At 58.1% G+C, this 16,297-nt stretch overlaps 2 protein-coding genes across 3 annotated transcripts; both read right to left on the reverse strand.

The window, feature by feature from the left end:
• Positions 1-249: 249 nt before the first annotated feature.
• On the reverse strand, positions 250-2,786 carry LOC117007170 (corticosteroid 11-beta-dehydrogenase isozyme 1-like). The gene is made up of 6 exons (XM_033080120.2): positions 2,699-2,786; positions 2,135-2,265; positions 1,854-1,965; positions 1,570-1,755; positions 975-1,118; positions 250-659 (listed from the first exon to the last, which is right to left on the reverse strand). The coding sequence occupies exons 1-6, from the start codon at positions 2,784-2,786 to the stop codon at positions 439-441; spliced, it is 882 nt and encodes a 293-aa protein (XP_032936011.1). The 3' UTR covers positions 250-438.
• On the reverse strand, positions 2,657-9,146 carry LOC117007169 (corticosteroid 11-beta-dehydrogenase isozyme 1-like). Of its 2 annotated transcripts, none has more exons than XM_033080119.2 (6): positions 8,801-9,145; positions 8,082-8,212; positions 6,617-6,728; positions 5,856-6,041; positions 5,192-5,335; positions 2,657-2,929 (listed from the first exon to the last, which is right to left on the reverse strand). In XM_033080119.2, exons 1-6 carry the CDS (start codon positions 8,886-8,888, stop codon positions 2,790-2,792), a joined length of 801 nt encoding a protein of 266 aa, XP_032936010.1. In that variant the 5' UTR covers positions 8,889-9,145; the 3' UTR covers positions 2,657-2,789. The 2 variants fall into 2 exon arrangements, with proteins under 2 accessions (XP_032936010.1, XP_032936009.1); XM_033080118.2 differs by lacking the exon at positions 2,657-2,929 and adding an exon at positions 3,721-4,204 and having other exon boundaries at positions 8,801-9,146.
• Positions 9,147-16,297: the final 7,151 nt, after the last annotated feature.

Raw genomic sequence — 16,297 nt, forward strand, 5'->3', positions numbered from 1 at the left:
CAAAGTAACACTGGATTTATTTTTACAAAGACCAGCATGGAAGGCATGTGTGGCAGAAAAGCTCCAGATCCAGAGACTCTGGTGGCTTTGGGTGGTTTGTGCTGCTTGGCCCAAGCCCTGGTTCTGGGCCAGGGCTCAGCTCAGCTGCCTCAGTGACTTTCCAGAGGGAGCAGTTTCTGCAGGGTGAGCAGCAATCCTGCTGGTGAGCAGGGCACTGGCAGCAGATGCTGCTGCAGGACTTCTCTGGTGTGCCTCCTGGCTGGAAAAATCCCTTTCCAAGAGTCCAATACTAAAAAGGACATTTCTGTGCTGCGCCACAGACTCCTGGAGTGCCCTGTGCCAGCACAGGGATGCCCCGGGGTGCAGAGGGGCACCCGAGCAGCTGGGTGAGCCCCCAGACCCATCCTGCCAGCCCCAGCTGTCCCACCCAGGCGGGCACTACGTTCTCCTGACGTTCTCCAGGCGGTAGCTGCTGCGGACCAGCGAGTCCAGGAGCTCGGGGGCGATGCTGCGGACGAGGAGCGCGGTGCCCACGGCGCGGGCAGGGTAGTGCAGCTCCCTGCGGCGCAGGGCTCCGGCACGGATGATCTCCAGGGCACACTCCTCCTTGGGGGCTGGCGTGTCGGGGATGACGTGGGACACGGCGCGCACGGCGTTCTCTGCCAGGGGACAGGGACGTGTCGGGGGGCACAGCTCACTCAGTGTGTGTGGGCACCCTCCCACCCACACACTGGGGATCACACCTGTTTAACAGGGCTTACAGCAGTGACAAGAACAATTATAAATGTCCTTTTCCTTTTCCTTTTCCTTTCCCACTGGCCACACGACCTCCCCTGAATTCACTTCAAGGCTGGAAGAACCAAAGCCCCCAGGCCACGCTTTTTTAAGAGCTGGATTCCTGTTTCCAGGTGGGACCAGGCAGTGGGTGGTGGGCTCAGCTTGGCTGTGCCTGCAATGGGCTGGGCTGGGCTTACCTGTGTTGATGTAGCCCAGGATGCAGAGGGTGATGGAAACGTTCACCTTGTCTATGATGAGTTCCTGCCTCAAGGAGCTGAAAAATCCATCCAAGGCGAACTTGGTTGCAGAATAGGGAGCAGTAAAAGGGCCAGCAATCCTGCCTGGAGCACAGACACAACGCTGGGGTTCAGGTGCTGGGCAGGCACCAGCTCCCCCTTCCTCCTGCCCTGCCAGGAGCTACAGCGCTGGGATTTAGGGTGTTGGAATAAACTGTCATGAATGCTTGAGAGAAACAAACACAACAGGAATGTTTAAAATGGAACATATGGCACAAAGTGCCTTCCAGTGCAGCTGCTACTGCTCTTGCATCCTGCAGAGATGCCCACGTATTGCAAATGTGTGAAATCACCTGCACTGCCACGTGTGAGGGTGAGCAGAGGCTGCCAAGAGACTGACAGGGCTACATGGAAACTTCCCAGAGGATTTGAATTGTGCACTGAAGATCTAAATCCCGTGCTGACCCTCAGTCCCAGCTCTCCTGCAGTCCTGGCTCTGCCTTTGCAGGGTCTGAGCAGGGACCCCTGTCAGGCTGACAGGGCCCTGCCAGCTCACCTGCAATGGATGAAACCACCACGATGCTGCCCTCGCTCTCCTTCAGCAGGGGCAGGGCAGCCGTGGCCAAGGCCACGTAGCTCACAAAGTTGGTCTCCATGAGCTTCCGGACGTGCCCCACGTCCCCGCTGAAGTAGGAGAAGCTGCTCTGGCCGATGTGGTTCAGGATCAGCATGTCCAGGCCACCTGGGGGCAGAGCATGTTTGCCACCTTCCTCCCCGAGCCAGGCCGCCTCCGGGAGGCTGGCATGTGCTGTGGGGTGGGGAGGGAGCCTCAGCACCTACCCCAGGTGTTCTCAGCCTCCCTGAGCACCTGCTCGGGCAGGCTGGGGCTGTCCATGGAGCCGCTGATGTAGCGGGCGGAGGCAGCGCCGAGCTCCAGGCACCGCTCCACAACCTGGGGACAGAAGGGGCTCGGATGGGCTCCCCTGCATGGAGCCCCCAGCCAGGCTGGGCTGGATGGGGCTGGCGCTGGGGAAGCCCTGGGGTGCATCTGGAGGGTACCAGGCGTGCCTGGGCTGGGCAGGACATCCACACCAGCCCAGTGAGCCCTGCTCGCCATTTACTTTCTGCAGCTTGGCCTCAGTCCGTGCCGTGAGCAGCAGGTGGGCCTCCATCCGTGCCAGGTGATAAGCCATCTGCTCCCCGATGCCGCTGCTGGCTCCCGTCACGATCACCCGCTTGCCCCGGAGCATCTCTGCGAGGAGGGGCGGAGATGAGAGCGGGCACGGCCCTCGCTGTCCCTCTGAGCTGGGCACCGCTGCTCCTCTGTGCCCCTGCGGCTCCTCTGTGTCCCTGTGTCCCTCCCCTGTCCCTGTGTCCCTTCCCTGTCCCTGCCAGCCTCGCCAGACCCCGCTGATCCCTGATCCCAGTTTGGTGGGGAGGCTTGAGCTCTGTGCCCAGCCTGGCCAGGGAGCAGCGAGAGCTGACCAATAAAAGGATTAAAGTGGGAAAAGCGCTTGTTTCCCGAATAAGTCATTTACAGAGGTCAGACACTGTGTCCCAGTGTAATTCCATGAGTTTTCCCTGTGCTCTGACCCCTTGCCTGGGGCCTGTCTGCCCTTCCAGCTCCCGTGCAGAGTACACACTGCCCCTCTGTGCTTGTAAAGCCTGTTGGCCCCAGGACTTACCCTCATCGAAGTTCTCAGGGGCTGAATAAAAATAAAAGGCCAGTGCTGCTCCCAGCAAAGGGATGAAAATCTTCAGGAGCAATCCCATCCCTTAGCAGGGGTCCAGGCAGGAACCAGACGAGCCCCTCGGGGAGCTGAAGGTGGCTGGAGCTTGCAAATGGGGCTGGGAAGATCGGAGCTGGTTCTTATCGCCCACAAGTTTGCTGGTATCTGCTGGCACTTTTCTTTGCCCTGCCGGTGATTTAGCAAACATTAACCTAATGAAGCGTGTGGCTTTGGACTTTAGGCTGTCCCTTTGCACCCTTGGCCTGCCAGGAGTGTCAGCTGTGCTTTTTGAGAGTGCTGAAGGGAAGGCACCGAGCAGCTTCCAGCTCCGCAGAGCGGTGTGTGCGTGGTTTGGGGGCTGGGACAGCAGTGTCCATCTGGACATCGTGGGAGGAGTGCACATCCCTCTCTCCCCACTCCACATCTAAACCAGGAGCAGCCCTTCCTTCCTCACTGGCTGCACAAGGATTTGGTGCTCAGCACTCTGTGCTGCACGGGTTCATAGCAACACCTGGAGAGAGCAGGGCAGGCAAACCTTCTATTTTCCAGCCATTACTGATGATTCTGGTTTATCCTCTGGGATATCACCATGGCTGTAATGCTGGCACTTTGCTGGGGGGCTCTCACCCCTAAAAAATATCACCATTGAATCCATGGGTTGCACAAGGCAGTAAAAGAGCAAGAGGAGGAATAGGAAAGATCTTCAGCTTTCCCAGAGCTGTGATAGTGCTCAGTGTCTGCTGGGCAGGTGTGAACGGGTTTGAGAGATTTTCTGAACTTTTAAAGGGCAGAACCCACTCTGTGCGTGCCGGTTTGTGTAGCTGATCTCGGAGTGAGAAGAGAAATTAGGAAGGAATTGTTCCCTGGCAGGGTGGGCAGCTGTGGCTGCCCCTGGATCCCTGGCAGTGCCCAGCAGAGCAGCGCCCATGAACAGCCGAGAAACAGCTGAGAAACAGCTGAGAAAACACGCAGAGCTGTCCGCTCACTACACTTTATTTAACAATGAACAATAATTAGCGTTCCGCGGCCGGGCGGTGGCGAGCAGAGCACGGATCCGCCGCTGCTGGCCCCGCTCTGTCCCTGCGGGTGCCGCCAGCGCATCACGAACCGGGCACGGCCGGGGATCCCGGGGACCCTCCCGGCTCAGTACGGGGGCGGACCGGGGATCCCGGGGACCCTCCCGGTCAGTGCGGGGGCGGACCGGGGATCCCGGGGACCCTCCCGGTCAGTGCGGCGGGCGGGGGGCGCCGGGGGGCGCGGGCAGGCGGTAGCGGCTCCGCACCAGGTAATCCAGGAGCTCGGCGGCGCAGTCCCGCAGCAGCAGCGGCAGCCGTGTGGAGCTGTAGCGGTAGTAGAGCTCCCTCCGGCGCAGCGCTGCGCCCTTGAGGATCTCCAGAGCGCACTCGTCCCGCGGCGCCGGCCGCTCCTGCAGCACCTCCGCGGCAGCGCGCACTGCGCGCTCTGGGCGCCGGGTCAGCCCCGGGGGGACAGGGGACAGTGGGGACAGCGGGGAGAGTGGGGATAGTGGGGAGAGTGGGGATAGTGGGGATAGTGGGGACAGTGGGACAGTGGGGACAGTGGGGACAGTGGGGACAGCGGGGGCAATGGGGACAGTGGGGACAGCGGGGACAGGGGGGACAGTGGGGACAGTGGGGACAGTGGGGACTCCCGAGGTATGCGGGGACAGTGGGGACAGTGGGGACAGTGGGGACAGTGGGGATAGTGGGGACTCCCGAGGTGTGCGGGGACAGTGGGGACAGTGGGGACAGTGGGACTGCGGGGACAACGGGGACAGCGGGGACAGTGGGGACAGTGGGGGCTCCCGGGGTGTGCGGGGAGAGCGGGGACCCCCGGGAATACGGGGAGAGAGGGGATCCCCAGGAGATGCGGAGAGAGAGGGGATCCCCAGGGGGATGCGGAGAGAGAGGGGATCCCCAGGGGGATGCGGAGAGAGAGGGGATCCCCAGGAGATGCAGAGAGACCGGACACCCCCGGAGGATGCGGGGACAGTGGGGACCCTCGAGGTGTGCGGAGAGAGCGGACAACCCCGGGGAATGAGAGCAGATTGGGAGCCCCTGGGGTGTGTGGAGCCAGCGGGGACCTCCGGAGGATGCGGGGAGAGTGCGGACCTCCAGGGGGTGTGGAGAGAGAGGGGACCCCCGGGGGATGCGGGAAGACCGGACACCCCCGGGGGATGCGGGGCCAGGAGCATCCCCGGAGGATGCGGGCACAGCGGGCACCCGTGCGGTGTTGTGCCGTGCCAGCCTGTCGGCGTGCCCGGTTTCCCGTGGCGTGGGGATGTGAATGGCTTTAGGAGATGTTTTTTTGGTGGCAGGGATGCAGGATCCCCCAGGGATGCTGCAGCAGAGGTGGAAGGCGAGGGGAGCAGGGCAGGAGGAGGAGCCGGGGTGGGGATGCTCGGCAGGGGTGGAACAACGCGGCTCTTACCGGTGTCGATGAAGCCGAGGATGCAGAGCGTGATGGAAACATTAATGCTCTGAATGGCGAATTCCTGCCTCAGGGAGCTGAAAAATCCATCCAGGGCAAACTTAGTCGCAGAGTAGGGGACGGTAAAGGGAAACCCGACTTTACCTGGACACAGAGTGAGGTTCTGTGTTAGCACACGAGGCTGCTCTGCCTGAGCCTCTCCTTTGCCCTTCACCAGAGAAGTGTTTTACCCAAAGGTAAAAATACCCAGAGTATTTTACCCAAAGGGAGTTTACAGTCACTGAAGAGTCATCCTGGCACCTGAACAGCAGCCTTACAAATATTCTTGTTGGCTTCCAGCCCTTAAGGCCAAAGCCATGGTTCACATCTCTGCTCTGGGCATGGGCAGCGCACAGGAGCCACAAAACCCTCAGAGGGGAGAGAGGGAGCAAGGTTCAAACTCTTGTCCCTGGGCACTGACCAACACAGCAGCTATGGGGTTCAATGGGACTGAGCAGAAAACAGATTCCATCAAGAGAATCCCAAACCCCTCTGGATTTGGGGCTGGGGCTGGTTTTGGTGGGGTTAGAGTGTTTATGGCTCTGGAGGACCCCTGGTGTCTCTGTGTCAGCCCAGGTGCCTTTGAGTGAGCTCTGTGCCACCAGCCTGGTGCCACTGCCCTCACCTGCCATGGATGAAACCACCACAATGCTGCCCTCGCTCTCCTTCAGCATGGGCAGGGCTGACGTGGTCATGGCCACGTAGCTCAGGAAGTTGATTTCCAGGAGCTTTCGGACGTGCTCCACATCCCCATCAAAAAAGCCAAAGTAGGATGCACCAACGTGGTTAAGAATCAGCATGTCAAGGCCTCCTGCACCAAAAAAAAGGGCATTAGTGCTGGGGGGGAGAGGGATCAACCAGCAAAACAACATTTCCTGGGAGCAGAATAAGTGCAATGCAAGGAAATCAGGTTTTTGGGTCAGAGCTGTGGCCTGTTCTCTCCGGAGCAGAGATACAGCCTGGAGGGTGCTGCCAGTAAATATTTTGCTGTGATATATTTTTTTAGTTCAAAATGCAAATACCACGGCCCAAGGGAGATCAGCCCTGAATTGTCTGTGGGCCAGGGAGGGGAGGCAGTGCTGCACACGGGGCTGGGCTGTGCATTGCTGAGCCCTGACCCATGGCCGCAGTGCTGCCGGACCCTTCGGGGCTGGGCTGGTGAAACCAGGGCTGTGACACTGCAGGAGGATGTCAGGAGCCCAGAGCTGAAATGGAGAGTGCAGCTCAGTCTGAGAGGCAGCAATGCAGGCAGGGAGCAGGGCTGCAAAGGGCAGGATTAGCGGAGAATTTTTCCCGTCTGGCCCCATGTGTCCCACTTGTTTTAGCAGAGGTGAAAGGCAGGGCCAGGCTGCGATGCTGGCGCTGTGCAGGGCTGCTCAGACGTACCCAGCGAGGTGTGAGCCTCCCTCACCACGTGCTGGGCGAAGGCCGTGTCCTCCATGGTGCCGCTGACGAAGCGCGCCGAGGCCGCTCCCAGCTGCAGGCAGCGCCGCACCACCTGCACGACAGCGGGGTCAGCCCCCTCCCTGGTGAGCTCCCCGAGATGTGTCCCCACCTTAAAATAGCGCTTTGGGGCTTGGGGGAGTGTTTGTGAGTTCAGAGGGAGCCTGGGAATGGTTGTTGGGTGAGTGTTCCCCAGTCTGGCTGTGTGTGCAGCCCGAGCTGCAGCTGCTGCAGGGGAGCAGCAGCGTGAGAGAGCTGCAGGGGAGCAGCAGCGTGAGAGAGCTGCAGGGGAGCAGCAGCGTGAGAGAGCTGCAGGGGAGCAGCAGCGTGAGAGAGCTGCAGGGAGTGAGGGTGTGGGGTACGGGGAGGGCAGGGTGCTGTGTGTGCACGGGGGATTCTGTGTCTGCACGGGGGATCCTGTGTGCAGGAGCTGCCAGGGCACACAGGGGGCTGTCACCGTGTCCTGCTGGGACAGTGACTGTCACTGTGACCAGACAGGACCTGTGCCTGTCACTGTGACTGTCACTGTGCCCAGACAGGACCTGTGCCTGTCACTGTGGCCAGACAGGACCTGTGACTGTCACTGTGGCCAGACAGGACCTGTGGCTGTTCTGTGCCCAGGCAGGACCTGTGCCCAGACAGGACCTGTCACTGTCACTGTACCTAGGCAGGACCTGTGCCTGTCACTGTGCCCAGGCAGGACCTGTGGTTGTCACTGTGACCAGACAGGACCTGTGGCTGTCACTGTGCCCAGGCAGGACCTGTGACTGTCACTGTGGCCAGACAGGACCTGTGACTGTCACCATGTCCTCCTGGGACAGTGACTGTCACCGTGCCCAGGTAGGACCTGTGGCTGTCACTGTGCCCACACAGGACCTGTGACTGTCACTGTGCCCAGGCAGGACCTGTGCCTGTCACTGTGGCCAGACAGGACCTGTGCCTGTCACTGTTCCCAGGCAGGACCTGTGGCTGTCACTGTGCCCAGACAGGACCTGTGACTGTCACTGTGCCCAGACAGGACCTGTGCCTGTCACTGTGGCTGTCACTGTGCCCAGACAGGACCTGTGCCTGTCACTGTGCCCAGGCAGGACCTGTGGCTGTTGCTGTGCCCAGACAGGACCTGTGACTGTCACTGTGCCCAGACAGGACCTGTGCCTGTCACTGTGGCTGTCACTGTGCTCAGACAGGACCTGTGCCTGTCACTGTGCCCAGGCAGGACCTGTGGCTGTTGCTGTGCCCAGACAGGACCTGTGGCTGTCACTGTGACTGTCACTGTGCCCACACAAGACCTGTGCCTGTCACTGTGCTGTGGATGCTCCTTGTCTCTGCTGGGAGGTTCCCTCCCCGTGTCCGTGTGAGCCCTGCCATGGCCAGGTGAGGTGCCCAGGTTGCCCAGGTTGCCATTTACGTTCTGCAGCTTGGCCTCTGTCCGTGCTGTGACCAGGATGTGCGCGCCCATCCGTGCCAGGTGATAAGCCATCTGCTCCCCGATGCCCGTGCTGGCTCCCGTCACGATCACCCGCTTCCCCCGCAGCATCTCTGCGGCACAGGCACTGCAGTCACCCAAATGCTCTTAGAACAAATCTCAAAACTAAAAATAAACCCACTGTGTGCCCTTCAGGATCAGCAGTTAATCGGCAGGTAAACGAGCCTGCGAGTGCAAAGCATCCAGCAGCAGCAGGGCTCTCCCATCCCATGGAAAAGCTGTGGAGCTCCCTGAGGAATGCAGGGACACAGGGACAGCGCTGGGCTCCCCCAGCAGCTTTTTCCACAAGCCAGGGCACAATTTAACAACTACTCTGTAATAAAAACAACCCACTGAGGGCGTGCTCCAAACTTAAACCCAGCACTTCCAAGCCCCGTTTTTAAACCCTTCCTGCACACAGGAAAATGGAGCTCAGCCCCTCTCCCCCTCGCCCCTGCCTCACCTGCTCCCTCAGGAGGTTTCTCTGCACAGTCCTCGTTCACTTTGGGTTTAAATCTTTGTTAAAGCAACTTCCCAGCATCTGCCACCACACAAAGGCTCGGACGTGCCTTGGTCCGAGCTCTGGCTGATTTTTATGCAGAAACCCAAATGTGGCTCTTTGTAGCTTTTTCCTTAAAGTCAGATTCACGTTGGATACTCACCCGGTGTGAAAGCGTCCCTCGCAGAATAGAACCAGAAGGCCAAAACCAGTCCCAGAAAGGGAATCAGAATCTTTTGCCACCGACTCATCCCACTGTGGAGTCAGGAAATACAGCATGAGAGAGAGGAAGGAACAAAAACCCCTCTGCAGAGCTGAGGGAAGCAGCAGTGTGACCCTTTAAAAACCTGCGGCTCCTGAGCCCTGGGAAATCACGGCTGGGTGGATGGATCAGCCAAGCAAAGCCTTTGGTTTGCTCCCTGCTGCTCGGCCTGGCCAGCGGGGCTGTTTGGGTTCTGCCCGGCTCTTTTCATATTTCCTGTCCTACATTAAAATGCAGAATTTTGCACAACACCCTGGAAGAGGTGTGTCTTTGCTGAGCAGCATCAAGTTTCACTTGGAGAACATCAGAGGGAGCCCAGTGCAGGTGGTTAAACATTGTTCTTTATTCCTGCAGGCCCTGGGCATGGATGTGACCCAGCTCTGGCATGGGGGGCACCCACAGCTGCTGCTGAGCTCCCCAGGCTGCCCCAAAGCAGCTCCTGCCACTGGGGTGCAGGGACTCAGCATTGCACCCAGACAGCCCCAGGAGTGCTCTGCTGGTGCAGGGCTGAGATTTTAATCTCTTTTTTTTGTGTCTGTGAGCAGATGAGGGAGCTGCACCCATCTGTGGGGTGCAGGCACCTCACCCCAAGGGGCGCAGGGAGGTTTGCAGGGAAACACTGGGTGTGTTTTCTGCAGAGAAATCAGTGGCCTTGCTGCCAGGCTTCCTCCTTTGGGTTTTGCAAGGGCTTTGTTCTGACTTTTAAATGAATTTATTGAGGAAAACTCACAGAACACCCTGTAGCTCCCCGAGCCTCAGCAGCAGCACATTCAGTGCTGTGGATCCTGTGCCAGAGGGATAAAGCATCTCCCAGCTTTGGCCTGGGGCTGGGAGCTCCATCCTGCAGTACCAGTGATGGGGAAATGCTGTGTGATCTCCATCCTGCAGCACCAGTGATGGGGAAATGCTGGGATCTGCATCCTGGGATCTCCATCCTGCAGTACCAGTGATGGGGAAACACTGGGAGCTCCATCCTGCAGTGTCAGTGACGGGGAAATGCTGGGATCTGCATCCTTCAGCACCAGTGATGGGGAAATGCTGGAATCTGCATCCTGGGAGCTCCATCTTGCAGCACCAGTGATGGGGAAATGTTGAGAGCTCCATCCTGCAGCACCAGTGATGGGGAAATGCTGGGATCTCCATCCTGGGAGCTCCATCCTGCAGCACCAGTGATGGGGAAATGCTGGGATCTCCATTCTGCAGTACCAGTGATGGGGAAATGCTGGGAGCTCCATCCTGCAGCCCTGGCAGAGCCTCAGCCCTCTCTGCTGGGATAACAGCTGTGTTTGCAGGACAGGAGCCTCCTGCTCTGATTTCTGGGGACCCAGCGCTCTGCCTGGCTCTCTCTGACAGAACCAGACTTGTTTAATGGGTTTTTACTCTCATATTAGATCTTTGAAACCCAAGTGCTTTAATTGAGTGGTGTGCCTGGTTGGGCAGCTGCTCTCTGGCCTTGCTGCTGCTTTATGGGTGATATTTTTTTTTTCTGCCTTTCTACTCCAGTCTCAACTTGCCCTCTGATGAGAAGCACTCAGCCCACACTGGGTCAGATAACACCAGTGCAGTCACTCTGCTTTTCCTGCCTTGCTTGGAACTTGGGCTGTGATCGTGGGAAACCATTTCATTGCTTGGCTGTGGAAAGGGAAGGAAAATGAAGCAATCAACCATATCTGAGCTGGGATCTTGTCTGCAGCAGGGAGAGAGGCTCTTTTCAAGATATTTCAGTTTATTACTGCAGGGAGGCAATAATCACCAACCTTTGTGCACCCTCTGCATGTGGGGCAGGGAGGAATGGTGTTCTTTGTTCTGGGGGGCACCAGGGGATGTGGGGCTGGAGGCACTGGGGGATTCCAGAGCCAGCACTGCCCTGCCTTGCTGCTGGTGGCGACAATTGTGGGCTTGGGTTGGAGTTTTGCAGAAGCTGATAATAAAGGACTGAAAGATGGAATATTTTGGACAGAGCTGAGCCCAGTTTTCCTGCACAAGCAGTTTCAGAGCAGGGTTTGCTCCCAGCCTCCCATCCCTGCCAGGGTGCTGCTGCTCCTCACTCCCACTCGCGGCTTTTTCTGGCCTTGTTTTCCTGCTGCAGCTCCAGAACTTGTTTTTAACTTTTCCTGGGGGCGGGGAGTGCGGGCAGGGCCCGGGATGGGGGGGGCAGGAAGGGCTGAGAGGAAGGGTTTTGTGATCCCAAGGCTCGGTGGGGCAGAGCCCAGAGCTGTGCCCAGCCCTGGCAGTGCCAGGGAGCTCCAGCTGGATGGATCCCCCTGCTCCAACATCCTCCTGTGTGTCTGAGCAGCTCCCCAAGGGCTGCTCCAGCTCCCTCCTGTGTGTCTGAGCCTCCCAAGGGCTGCTCCAGCTCCCTCCTGTGTGTCTGAGCCTCCCAAGGGCTGCTCCAGCATCCTCCTGTGTGTCTGAGCTCCCCAAGAGCTGCTCCAGCATCCTCCTGTGTGTCTGAGCCTCCCAAGGGCTGCTCCAGCTCCCTCCTGTGTGTCTGAGCCTCCCAAGGGCTGCTCCAGCTCCCTCCTGTGTGTCTGAGCTCCCCAAGGGCTGCTCCAGCATCCTCCTGTGTGTCTGAGCTCCCCAAGGGCTGCTCCAGCTCCCTTCTGTGTGTCTGAGCCTCCCAAGGGCTGCTCCAGCATCCTCCTGTGTCTGAGCTTCCCAAGGGTTGCTCCATCCCCCTGCTCCATCCCCCTGCTCCATCCACCTGCTCCATCCCCCTGCTCCATCCCCTGCTCCATCCCCTGCTCCATCCCCTGCTCCAGCTCCCTCCTGTGTGTCTGAGCAGCTCCCCAAGGGCTGCTCCATCCCCCTGCTCCATCCCCCTGCTCCAGCTCCCTCCTGTGTGTTTGTGCCTCCCAAGGGCTGCTCCATCCCCTGCTCCATTCCCTGTTCCATCCCCTGCTCCATTCCCTGTTCCATCCCCTGCTCCATCCCCTGCTCCATCCCCTGCTCCATCCCCCTGCTCCATCCCCTCCTGTGTGTCTGAGCCTCCCAAGGGCTGCTCCAGCTCCCTCCTGTGTGTCTGAGCTCCCCAAGGGCTGCTCCAGCATCCTCCTGTGTGTCTGAGCTCCCCAAGGGCTGCTCCAGCATCCTCCTGTGTGTCTGAGCTCCCCAAGGGCTGCTCCAGCTCCCTCCTGTGTGTCTGAGCTCCCCAAGGGCTGCTCCAGCTCTGTCCTGTGTGTCTGAGCTCCCCAAGGGCTGCTCCAGCATCCTCCTGTGTGTCTGAGCTCCCCAAGGGCTGCTCCAGCTCCCTCCTGTGTGTCTGAGCTCCCCAAGGGCTGCTCCAGCTCCCTCCTGTGTGTCTGAGCTCCCCAAGGGCTGCTCCAGCATCCTCCTGTGTGTCTGAGCTTCCCAAGGGTTGCTCCATCCCCTGCTCTATTCCCTGCTCCATCCTCCTGCTCCATCCTCCTGCTCCATCCCCTGCTCCATCCCCTGCTCCATCCCCTGCTCCAGCTCCCTCCTGTGTGTCTGAGCCTCCCAAGGGCTGCTCCATCCCCTGCTCCATCCCCCTGCTCCATCCCCCTGCTCCATCCCCTGCTCCATCCCCCTGCTCCATCCCCTGCTCCATTCCCTCCTGTGTGTCTGAGCTCCCCAAGGGCTGCTCCATCCCCTGCTCCATCCCCTGCTCCAGCATCCTCCTGTGTGTCTGAGCTTCCCAAGGGCTGCTCCATCCCCTGCTCCATCCCCTGCTCCATCCCCTGCTCCATCCCCTGCTCCATCCCCTGCTCCATTCCCTGCTCCATCCCCTGCTCCATCCCCTGCTCCATCCCCTCCTGTGTGTCTGAGCTCCCCAAGGGCTGCTCCAGCTCCTGCTGTTCTCCAAACCCGGGAAGGAAACTTGTCCTGACAGCAAACTGGGAGAGGGGAGCTGCAGAGCCCCTGCAGGGGTTCCAGGGCACGGCTGAGGCTCGGGCAGGTTTCTGCAGGCAGCTCCAACACTCAAAAATACTTGGCAGCAATTTGAATACCACTTCTTTTTTTTCTCTCTCCTTTTTTGGAGTGATATTTGGATTTTGGAGTGATATTTTTTCAAATCATTATCAAATCTTGGTCGAATGCTGAGGATTTTCTTTTCTCTCTCTTTATTTTTTCCCCCCTCTTTTTTCTTTCCCCTCTTGCTTTCCTTTATCTCATAGACATTAAAATATTATTTTCCCTGCCCAGCTGTCCCAGTGCCCTTTGCCATGAACACAGCTCTAATTCCTTTCTTTACAAACAGGGCATCACAATATGAAGGGCTGCCCTCAGTTCTGTTTTTCTGCTCGTCCAGCAGAACCCCATCACTGTCACAGCTACACCCCTGGAAATGCCCTCCCAGTCCCGTGGGGGATGAGAGGATTGCAGGGTGGGTTTGGTTTGGTTTGACATCACATTTCTACACACTGCTGCTTTACAGAAAATACTGTGATGGCTAAGTCACTTCCAAGCCCTAAATTTGTGTTTTTTTCCCTGTGTGACCAAATTGGGAATTGCTGCCTTGAAATGTCATTGTTGGAGCTGTGGCTGCTGAGCCTTGGCTGCTGTCCATGTCCCCGTGCCCTTGGAGCTGGGTGGCTGTGACATTCTTATCTGCACCCCTAAATTTAGCCTGGCAGCCCCTGGAATATCCAGTGTCCATAGGGAGGGCTCTGAAGATGTTCAGCTCGTGCCTTTGGAGGGGCTGAGCTGGGAGGGGAGAGCTGATCTGAGCCTTCAGCTCCATGGATGAGGGGCTGCAGGACACCCCTGAAATCAGGGCTTTGAAAAGATGGTACAGACAAAGACTCACCAGGGTTTGTGCCAGCTGCGCTTTCCCTGAGGGTTTAATTTACCAGGTCACGTTTACAGGATGGAACCAACCAGACTCAGACAAGTCTGAGAAGAGCAGAGATGAGCCTCGTGCAGAGCCAGCAGTGTGACTCCCCTGGGGCAATGGGTGGCTCTCCCCAGGAGTTTGTCCCCCAGGATCTGGGTTTAACTCAGCCTTAAATGCTCAGACTGCTCTGCCCAGGTCTGTTTGCCTCATCCCAGCTGGTTTCTCTCTGCTCTATCCCAGTGTTTGTGATTAAACTTTGCAATTCACCCGGGGCTGTTTGCTGTGCCCGTGGCTCTGCTGGGGTTTAAAGATGAGAAGGTTTTGCTGAAGCCTTTCACTCTGTCACTGGTCACTGTGGCAGTGCTGTCAAAGGGGTCACCAAGCCTGAATTTACTGTGTGGTTTAACCACGACTTTATGGGGTCGTTGTGGTAAAATCCGTGATTAAAACTCGTCTAATCCCCCTCTCTGCAGAGCCAGCGCTGCCCCCAGTCCCTGCAGTGCCCTGGGGAAGGGCAGCACGCAGGGCTGACCTCCAGCCTGGCCTGGCAGGGTGACTGACCCCAGGGCTGGTGCCCAGCAGCGCCTGCAGGGCAGGAGCTCGTCCTCTGCAGGTTCCCAGGGCGGCTGCTGGGCTGGGCTTTAGCTGTCTAATCCCCTGAGCTGTCTTAGCAGCAGCTATTTTGACTGCTCACAACCCTCTTTGCTCTAAGCTCATCACCCCAGGGCTGGCACATGGGAGGAGGAGGTGTGGGCAGCAGGGCAGGGAGACCTGGGGTCTGCACCCAGGGCTGGTGGGGGCTCACCTGGAGCTCCCTCTCCTCCCTGCCCAAGCCCCTTTCAGGGCAGGATGAGACACCTGGGACTTGCAAGGAGCTCTGATCTGGGGTTTGAGGGGTGATGGACAGTTCCCCACTGCCCTGCATGGGGCTGTGGCTCTCACCTGGACAGGGCTCTGATTCTCACCTGGACAGGGCTGTGACTCTCACCTGGACAGGGCTGTGACTCTCACCTGGATGGGGCTGTGACTCTCACCTGGACAGGCTGTGACTCTCACCTGGCCAGGCTGTGGCTCTCACCTGGACAGAGCTGTGACTCTCACTTGGACAGGCTCTGGCTCTCACCTGGACAGGCTGTGGCTCTCACCTGGCCAGGCTGTGATTCTCACCTGGACAGGGCTGTGACTCTCACCTGGACAGGCTCTGACTCTCACCTGGCCAGGCTGTGACTCTCACCTGGACAGGGCTCTGATTCTCACCTGGCAGGACAATGGACATTCCTCAGCTGATGGCTCCCTCCAGGCACGAATTCCCTTTTCCCATGAAACTTCCATTGGCATCCCTGAGGGGTGGGATTGTCCAGAGGCCAAAGGGTTTGTTACAGAGTAAATGAAGCATGTCTCAAAGGCTATTTTAAATTAAACTATAATTTCAATTGAGGAAAAGATACTTTAAATTTGATTGAAAGCTTGAGCAGAGTTTCTGTGCACACACTGGGTAGGATTCTTTCTCCACTCTGTGCTGCTGGGCTTGTTTTGGTAACAGAAATAACTGCCAACAAAATGAGTTGTAGGTTATGTATTATGAAAATGAAAAGTGAACTTCAGCCGTATTCTGGTATTTTCAGGCCCTGATCTTTCCTTGTGCAGCTCGGGGAGGAGCTGTGCATTGGGCACTGAGGTCTGGCAGGGGTTTTTCATTTTCCATGATGCAACGTTTGGCTCAGCTGTTCTGCTTTTAGCTGGAGAGTGGCACACTGCTGGTGCATCTCCCAGTTTGTGTGTGCTGTACTCCCCCTGCCCTGCAGGAGTGGGGCATAAACAAACAGGATTTTGTGCCCTGCTCAGCACTGTTTGCTGCCCTCCCCTCTGAAGCGTGGTCAAGATCACTCAGCTGTGCTGCCTGGAGGCTTCACTTGGCTGACATGACACATCCCAAATGCAACAGCTCTTGCTAAGCCCCAGAACATTTTTAAAATGGGTGAAAGTCCTTTAATGATCCTGGCAGGGCTCTGAGTAGAGCCTGAAGCCTGGAACAGTTTCCACACCCTCCAGCCTGACTGTGCCATCTCTGGGTTTTTCCACGTGTGACAGCCTGTGACACTGGCAGCCAAAATTACCCTGCACAATCAGGTGTCTGTGGTGCCTTTGGGAAAGAGCCCAGGAAAGGTTAGAAGGGTTTTGGCTTTTTTTTAAAAAGATATTTAGCTGTGCAGCAGCTGGAGCCTGCGGGAGGATTGCCAGGGCAAGAATGGGGGTTTGATTTATTTTAAACCAGCTCTGTGCACACATGGCCATGGCAGAGACAGATCTGTGCCACTGAACCCAGGTAACCCCTGAAGCACAGCCCCAGCTCCAGCTCGGGGCATGTGGCACCCGTGTGACACAAGTGCCACCTCCTCCCTGCCAGAGGGACAAACAGATGGACAGACAGACGGACAGACAGACCCAGAGCAGCCTCACTGGGGTCTGTGGGGAGGGCACAGCCCCTCCTCCACCGTCCCCTGGGTCCCCCTGCCCTCAAAACCAGCCAGAGGTGTGAGCAAAACCTCTCTGCAAACCAGCACGAGGAGCCTTTCAAAATGAACGCAGCGAGAGAGCAGCGG

The sequence above is a fragment of the Catharus ustulatus genome, chromosome 25 (assembly GCF_009819885.2).
Source record: "Catharus ustulatus isolate bCatUst1 chromosome 25, bCatUst1.pri.v2, whole genome shotgun sequence".
Taxonomy (NCBI): Eukaryota; Metazoa; Chordata; class Aves; order Passeriformes; family Turdidae; genus Catharus; species Catharus ustulatus.

Coding starts and splice junctions, on each gene's coding strand:
- LOC117007170 (XM_033080120.2), bottom strand. CDS start 2,786: ATGGGATTGCTCCTGAAGATTTTCATCCCTTTGCTGGGAGCAGCACTG. Junction 2,266..2,698: donor CCCTGAGAACTTCGATGAGG/GTAAGTCCTGGG, acceptor CCCTCCTCGCAG/AGATGCTCCGGGGCAAGCGG. Junction 660..974: donor CCTGGGCTACATCAACACAG/GTAAGCCCAGCC, acceptor GTCCCCTGGCAG/AGAACGCCGTGCGCGCCGTG.
- LOC117007169 (XM_033080118.2), bottom strand. CDS start 8,888: ATGAGTCGGTGGCAAAAGATTCTGATTCCCTTTCTGGGACTGGTTTTG. Junction 8,213..8,800: donor GAGGGACGCTTTCACACCGG/GTGAGTATCCAA, acceptor CCTGTGCCGCAG/AGATGCTGCGGGGGAAGCGG. Junction 4,205..5,191: donor CCTCGGCTTCATCGACACCG/GTAAGAGCCGCG, acceptor CCCGGCGCCCAG/AGCGCGCAGTGCGCGCTGCC.